An 8602-nucleotide genomic window follows, 5' to 3' on the forward strand; every position below is an offset into this window, starting at 1 on the left:
TCCACATTAACTGAATACATTGTTTTTTTCACGACAACGATGAGAACTGAACTGAAAAAGGAAGACGATGTTGACACTGTATGGGACACAGATCACTGAACACAGAATAAATGTTAACGTAGAGAAGAGGAAATCAGACCGGCGCACTCCTCAAAAGCTTTCCAAACTTATTTTGATAGCGAGACTTTGAAAATTCGAGAGGATGGACCACTAAACAATATGAATACTTTTTCTTCGTATGATCCCATAATGTTATGTTATTAAGAGCTAGCACAATACGAGATACCTATTATTCTAAAAGGAATCAATATTAGGTTTCACATGATCTCACGACTTAAAAATTACTGAAGACATTTATTGTATATCCCGTATATACCCACTAATTGGTCCCTTGTTTTTAGAAAACCCAATATACCAAATGACGCCAAACAGACGAAACTTGACAGGAAAAATGCCGAATTTTTTATGGTATTCATTTCCAATAAAGTTGCTAGAAATAACGGCTTTTCCCATAAAACTCAGATTTCGCCGGATCACCGAAACGGTACTTTTTTACAAATTCCACATCTATGGAGACTTTCTGAAGACTGATTAGAAGCTTCGCTTAGTCGCCAAGTTGAATTCCACTGTATCAAGCAGTGACGCTTGCCCTAGCTAAAAAAAGAAAAAAGGAGCAGAGGAAACAATAGCCCCAATTCACGCAGCCAATGCATTAGCCTTTTCGCCAATTTTACGTCTCGTCGCCAAATACTGTACAGCGTAAGTATATCGGTCTCACAGAATGCACAAATGGTAAACTATTAAATAATGAAAAAAAAAAGCATGACCGATGCGTAGAACGGGTAGCTTGCTAGCGTCTTTTTTTTTTGCTAATAATGGTGACTACCACAATTGGCGTCTTAGCGGATTATGTCAACATGATTATCGAAAGAGTAATGTCGACAAGGCAACACATTGTAATGGCAAGGCTTGCGACAGATTCGTGAAAGGTGAGCAGGATACTATACCCAACAATAGTGGCTGTATCTTTTCGCCAAATAACGACTTTCTTCGATCACTTAAATCTAACGCCTCAAGGAATAAATGAAGGTCGCTTGAAGATAGGGCACGTTGGGCGATTTCGGTTCTTCTAATCCGCCCCTAAGAGATTTAGTACTTAGCTTCTGAAATTACGTGTTGATTTCATTGTTGTTTTCATTTTAACCGTTACCTGTACAAAAGGGGTTTGCAAAGATCGCCTCGACCGTCAATCGCGTGATTTCTGCGCTCATGGGCGCAACCACAAGTAGACCTCTCAGCAACAGCCATCATGAAGTCATCGTATTATAAAAGGTCTATTGTACGGCGTCCACAAAGCTGCATGCACTCTTTGGTTCGAATCAGTGTGAAGTTAGCCACATCAAAGTGATATGACCGCCGTAGAAAGTATTTGCCTCAGTCAGCAAAGGGATTAACATTTGCAGGTGGAACTGCTTTTTTGCTTCACTTTTGTGCTTTTTGTTGTCGCATTGATATGTTAGATTAATCAAGATCGCCTATGTCATGTAAGGGTTCGAAAAATAATGTTCTTTTATCGTATTTCTTCAACGAGTCAACAACCATATATATGCATAGCAGCATACTACAAATTCACACCATCTAATGTATCACCTGCTTTTTTATTGTTAAGCCATAATAATGTACGTATTACGTCATGTGTCCCGCGGAATCAACTAAGCCAAATAAGCCACAATTTGATTTTTTATGATTTAAGACGATAAAGAATTTTGGACCTACCAAATGGTGTATTGCCTATTGTAGAGGTATTGGTGCGGATACATTTTAGATCTGGGAAAAAATAGATTGTGCGTAAATGTGTGACGTATTTTGTGGAGATAAATTCAACTGTACGTCGGATGCAATCAACTTAAAGTAGAATATAAACATAATAAGAACCTTTATTGAAGTTTATTTGTATTTTATGTCACCGCAAAGGTTGCATTAAATATTCAAAAGGCTTCGCCTATATCGCTCTTATCTCTCGTGCTATTACAGAAATAACAGCGCATCGTTAAATAGTAAAAACAGAAGTAATTTGCGCTGATAGGGATAACAAGATACTCTGAACTCATCCAAGTAGTTGCTTGTTCACTTTTACGTGTGGATAACATGTCCCCGTACCCGCTTATCAGATAACGTATTTGCCTATTCATCCTAGGCATATGTTGTGGTCTAGGTTCGAACCCGGGCGTAAGCACACTTCATTTTGTAATGGCTGAAAGCCAGCGAGTCGTTTGTCTGATAGAATGGTTAACGGCAATACCGGACGTAAAACTTGAAATATGAAAAAAGCCCATAGTTCCCGACTGCACCGAGATGTAAATACTTAAATAGCTAGAATAACTTTGATAGCCATTTAACAAAAATGTGCAGCGACTCCCGAATGTGAAAATATACTTGCCTTTCTAATATACCGAGTATTCATCAACGCGTTGTTAAAGCTTTTAGTCACGGCTGACAGATCAATAAAATGCTAAAAAATGCCCATTTGAAGTTTTTATGATTCATTGTCCTCCATGATTTACCAAAAAAAATTAGCTTATACAGGAAACAGTCGTTAACAAGGCCCTCTCCCAAAAAATTGCAATCGCCCTCCATAACAATGAACTGTTAGGAGAATTCAGCCAATTCTTGAATGCGTTCATTCGAACCATTGGAGGACAATGTAGGAATGGCCGCCATTGAGCGATTGAGTGAGTTCTGTGCCTGAAGACGCGTAACCCATAAAAATGGACCGTCAACCAACCGAAAGGTCTGTATGCATTGTATGCGCGAGCATCTCATTAACAAACAACGTTTACGCGCATTGAAGCGTTCGCGCCATAGCCGCTCTTTTGCGGGTTGTGTGTAGTTTCAATGGCCCGTGTATGGGTTTTTGTTGTTACTGGATCCCGACTATGATAACCTAGACATCATATAAACACCCTAGACATGGCTATTTATTTTCGCCAGGGTTCGACAGCCGCAGGCCATTTCAATCTTCTATTCGACACAACTGCGTGATTGGTGTCGGCCATCCAGAGTCGAGAGGCGCGTTCTCCTCATACGCAAATGACATGACGATATGAGTGCTCCATTGCTTGGAACAGATGTTGACCAAACCACAACAACATTTATCAGATCAAATCTTGCTTTAAAGTTCGCAGTCCTATGGCTCATTCTGGCGGCCGTATTTTTAATAATAATAATCAATATAATGATAATTTTCCATAATTTTAATTATTTATCGCTGCTGTATTTTCATATCAAAATCATTTTCTAAGAGAGCCCTAGGAGAGTGAACTAGTACTGACAAGAGGTCTCATGTTACTTAAGGTCTGCTTATTTGGCATAATCGGATGACAGGGTTTTTTTTTTGGTAAAATAAAGTCTAAATTTTACCTTCACGAATGATAATAATTTAATGGAAATGGCGAACTAAGTGTAGTGGAAGGGTAAAACTAACCAATTTGAAATTGTTACCTAAATGATCAGTTTCTGTGGTTCAATAAAATACCTTGGTGATATATATATATATATATATATATATATATAGTCCTGCCCCGTATTCTCGCCGAATAACGTGGCGTCTATTGCCTTACCTGAATTTGCTTAGTTATGAGAGAGTTTACCTTATTTCGTAACTGTTTCTGTTGTAAAAGAGAGAACTGAAAATGAATTATAAAAAAGGCTGGAGCGGTTTCTGCTGATCGGAACGCGCATGTGTGACTATCACTGCCAAAAAAAATCAGTATATTTACAAATGGTAATAACAAACTTAACTACTACTAGCCCGTTTTACTCATTAAGGATCAACTTTTTTCATGCGAAAGCAGAGGCTTTATTTACATAACCGTGCTGATACTTGTTGCTACTAGTACTTATTTTTTAGGTATTATTTTTTCAAATTAGCATTAATACAATCAAGCTTTATTTTGAATAGGACTAACAAAGAAGCTCCGCGCATGATGCCGATTGAGATTACAGTGAAAAATAGGCATGGATATTAGAATTAGTTTGAGCTGATAATGCTTAGGCGTATTTGGAAGTATCTGTTTGTTTAAGTCTCTCTACGGGAATTCGAGCGGGTACATTGCGTACATTTGGAAAATAATTGTAACGAAGAGCAAGAAACGAAGCAACGATCATCAAATGGCCCCAAAATTCGGTACGGAGCCTATTAGAACCCGCTGAAATATATTTCTCGCCATCTGTAACAACTGAAAAACCCACACTGGTGCCATTTACACTCATTCTTTACACACTTAACGAAAAAGGTGGTTAGCCGCAAAAGTACTGGCTTTTAAAACCATCTTGAGCCATGAATATCTACGATTTTCTAATTTACTTTCCTTAATGAATGTTTAACGAATACAGTTTTAGTTATATAAGAGTCCGGTTAACTGGAATTTGTAAAGCTCATTTTAAAATTTAACGCTTGTAGAACCTGCTTCAATGGAGAAGCAGCATTTGAGAGGATGTAATCACAATAGATGTCTGCAGGAACCCATTTAGAAAATTTGTTCTATTATGCGTATTTCAGTAATATTTCTTACGTTTATACCGATGGTACCCCTGTGCTTATCCAAGCTCCGCCAGACCACCTCCATGAGCAGGTCCATACGCAGGTTCAAACTGTGGCCGTAGTGACGCATGAGATCGCAGGGCCGCTCCAGACAATACACCATCAGCCAGAAGAGGAAACGCACGAGAATCCCGAGCATAACGAAGCACAGGACCAGTATACAGAAGAAGATCACCAGGCAGAACAAGACACCTCGGCAAGCCAAACATCAACCGGTGGGACAGGTACAAAATACCGCTATGATCGACAGTGTCCTTCTTGCGGAAATGTGCTCAGCACACTGTACGCTCTCAAGTTGCATATTGCAAAAAAGCACCCCGATGAACAGGTAAGCAATTATGGTTAGCCGTATAGTGTTGACATTTTTCATTATTTTTGTATAATGTTGGACGTCCGTGGGCTGATTAGTTTTCCACAAGAAGTTAGCGTATATAGAATCATCTAGGATATCAAACTAAACATCCTACAAGGGAACTTTTGTTTTTTTCTGTGAATATCAATGGACGTGCCACTTTTGCAATTATCTATTTAATGAATGACGCTGTTTTTTGTATCTGCACTATAAATAGCTTTTGAGTTACATTATATAGTTCAATATGTAGTCATATTCTATTTCTCGTAAAAACGTATCGAAGAGAGCACAACAATACGGATATCGATGTCAGTGCATGTGTTTTGCTAATCTCCCTGTTTCTACTTCACAGGAAGATTTGATCCCGTTAATCAAGCAGACTCAGTGGCGATGCATGCAGTTCCCGTGCACCGTTGATATTAATTGTGCTGCCGTCTGTAAGGGACGCAAAGAACTTCTTGAGCATATGCAAAATGACCACGGAGTAGCTGTGAGTACGGTGATTAGTGTCAGCAGACTACAAGAATTGATGACTCGCAATCATCACTCAACTGAAGTAGATTTATGACGTTCAAATTAACTGTTGACTTTTTTTGTTCAGTTCGGTTGCTATTAAATCCCTAAACGATAAAAATGAGCGCATTATATACGCTTTCTGCATGAATAACGTGGATGGAACTATGAAAAGTATCCTTAAAAAGGACTGTTTATAACTAGAATCTAAATTCTAGATGTTTTTTCTTGTTTATTTGAAGGTTGAGTGGATCGATCACAGCTTTAGTACACGCGATGAGTTCGAATCTTTCAGAAGAGAGCTGAAAAGCAATGGAACCGTCTTTATTAAAGCCACGTCCAGGTATAAACAGGCTGTCGGATGGGCCGTCTACCGGTGCAATCGAGAAGGAAATAAGGTACAACTGCTGGTCTTAATGATGAGGGCAATGAATGTAATCATAATGATAATTATTTTTAGCAAGAAAAGGCTTTTACCGAGCATAATCATAATTGTTTTGCTAAAAATATATATTTACAGGACGAACGAAAAAATCGGCCACGATCATCAACTGGTGGTCGGTCATCGTCAATTAAGATCGGCACATTTTGTACAGCCTACTGTAAAGTATATTACGAGGGTGAAGGTATTCGTGCCTTTGGCAGTACCACACACGTTAATCACGAAGTAAGTATTGCAAAATATAGGTCACACGTTAATCGCGAAGTAAGTATTGCAAAATATAGATTATTTTGTTGATTAGGCTCAAATCGATTTTCTAATGCTGTCGTTTATTATTACACAGAATAGTTTGATGCCATATATTTTTCTGGGTCATGTACCGAACTAGACTTTATTGCTTTTTTACAGCCAGAGTTAATTATGTCATAGGGATTTCAAAAACTCAAGAGGTTGCACTCGAGTTACATTATTTATATTAGGTTTTCCATTCATTAATTAGGTCAACGGTCAGTGGCCAGAACATACAATGCGTGCTCCTGAACCCGAAGAACGGCTTTTGGAGGTTACACGGGATGATGGTACGGTTACCCATCAAATTGTGAAAGTGATCGAGGAGCCAGCCGCTCAACCAGGCGCCACTGCTAGAAGTATGCTTCGATGCGAAGAAGATCAGGTAGGAATTATACTTACTATCAATAAAACACGTATTTCTGCACCTGATACAAACGGACAAAAACCAATTAAGGGATACCTTGCACCAATGAAGAGAATACAAACATGAAATAGAGCATCGAACAGGTTTCGAAGTGATGTGGAATACGGTCAATAATTTGTTTCATATAATTATTTAGATCCTAATTTCTACTGAAGACTCGGATTCGGGTGGGCATTTGAAGCTGGATGCACTAGTCGTGGAAGGAGTAGAGGAGCTACGCACTATCTCTGAGGTATAATAAAAAAAATTTAGTCAGTTCAAAATGAGTGCAAAGATTAGAAAGTTATTAAATTATTATTAAATTAATTACCAATAATGCACATATTTCACGTGTGCTTGTATGTAGTTTATGGTTTTTATTGAAAATCTAATTTTTTTGGTTGCCGATCGACAGGCAATAAACTCACTTAGATTTCGTTTAGCAATAGAAAAGGACTTGTTTCTTTTGCCCTATCTAGTATTTGTATATTTACAGCGATCTTATATTTTGTTTATCTTTTGTTTCTTTCCTCTACAGGAATGTCAGGCCGAACCTATGGTTATTTATGCTGATCGCCTTCGTAAATTCTATAGAAATTTAGGTGAAGCCGTAAGCAGAATTGTGGGCGATGATTTTAAAGCCAAAAGGCGGAGTATGTCGACTCAGAACACCGCTGCACCCGGCGCACCGAAGATGCTGAAAATTGCAAATGAATAGATTCTACATTATATAACTAATATGATTGCAAACAATATCAATATATTGGTATATAAGCATGTATAGATAGAAAAAAATAAGGAGGGCTAAGTAACGTATATATATACGTATATACCTAATCATTTAAGTTCCGCTTACCGCTTCTGTGAGAATAAATTCTATTTTCATTTTCTATAGAATGTCCCGAAATCGAGCTGCTCTAACTTAAAATAAGGTAGCCAAGGTGTATAGATTTTAATATTTTTTCATCAAAATTAAGTTTTTGTCAATGTATCCTTTTCGTTTGAGCGGGCCTATGTAAACATAAATACCTAAAAATTTGCTGACCTTGTGACAAGGAGTAGTGACTACACAGTATTTGTTTAAAAGTACTCGTATTACACGAATTACATTACGAACCCAGGCTATTCTCATTGTGATCTTCTTACTTATAAAAATGGCTACCGGATATTTTGTTCAAAATAGTTTATAGAGATACACTGTATACTGTGTCGATCATGAATGTAGCCATCTTCAACAATCTGACAGAATATGCGCACGTAATGTATTAATAGACTCAAATAAAAAATTCCTAGCCGCGTTCATAGTTCGAAGAAATAAGTATATATGCTGGCACCGGATATCCTAACCAATTTTTCACGGCTCAGTCAACAAAAAGCAATGAAGCGATACCGGGTGCAGTACTGGAAATCAAATATAAGGACTCAGGTCAGAAATTCAAGAATTTTGACAAATTTAAATAGCAAGTTAAGGTATGTGTGATATATAATCTGCGTAATATGATTATCTTATATAAAAAAAAACGGGGTTACGCTGAGTATAAATAATAGGAATTATGTTCAGGGAACTACGTGAAAAACTACGGGACGGTACTAAGGTGGTTACATCAAATATATAACAGGTAGACTCGTTATATAACTACTATCAATTTTATCATACGGTAAAAAATCGAGAGGCGCTAATAAAACGCGCTTGATTTTCGCATATTCAATGATTTCGCGACATGTGCCCTATCTGCCTTAATCTGACTAGTTTTATATCTAGAATTAATATTTCGCTGTATAGCAAATATAGTATCATGGTTCATTTTGTATTTAACTGATTAATTTTTCAAGTTCTGCAGAGAATGCAAGCAAAACTGGACCTTTAATGCAAATCTACTATTACTAATAATTAGTGAAGGGGCATGTTTTATTGAAATATATTTAGTTTTACGAGATAGGTGCACAGCAGCTATTACTTAGGGCTTCGCATGTTTTCAAGAGTTCCAAAAGATTTGA

The 8602-nt window shown here is 37.5% G+C and overlaps 1 protein-coding gene across 1 annotated transcript; it reads left to right on the plus strand.

The window, feature by feature from the left end:
* The first annotated feature begins 2689 nt into the window (after positions 1–2689).
* On the plus strand, positions 2690–7906 carry LOC111272352 (uncharacterized). Its single transcript, XM_022853767.2, has 8 exons — positions 2690–2791; positions 4562–4931; positions 5308–5445; positions 5711–5866; positions 5989–6135; positions 6410–6583; positions 6762–6857; positions 7143–7906. Exons 1-8 carry the CDS (start codon positions 2769–2771, stop codon positions 7320–7322), a joined length of 1284 nt encoding a protein of 427 aa, XP_022709502.1. The 5' UTR covers positions 2690–2768; the 3' UTR covers positions 7323–7906.
* Positions 7907–8602: the final 696 nt, after the last annotated feature.

The sequence above is a fragment of the Varroa jacobsoni genome, unplaced genomic scaffold, assembly GCF_002532875.2.
Source record: "Varroa jacobsoni isolate VJ856 unplaced genomic scaffold, vjacob_1.0 contig02047, whole genome shotgun sequence".
NCBI lineage: Eukaryota > Metazoa > Arthropoda > Arachnida > Mesostigmata > Varroidae > Varroa > Varroa jacobsoni.

Bases quoted from the DNA above. Each gene is read 5' to 3' on its own strand.
- LOC111272352 (XM_022853767.2), top strand. From the start codon at position 2,769: ATGGACCGTCAACCAACCGAAAG. The intron at 5,446-5,710 runs GTGAGTACGGTG...GTTTATTTGAAG, and splicing joins AAAATGACCACGGAGTAGCT to GTTGAGTGGATCGATCACAG. The intron at 6,136-6,409 runs GTAAGTATTGCA...TTCATTAATTAG, and splicing joins CCACACACGTTAATCACGAA to GTCAACGGTCAGTGGCCAGA.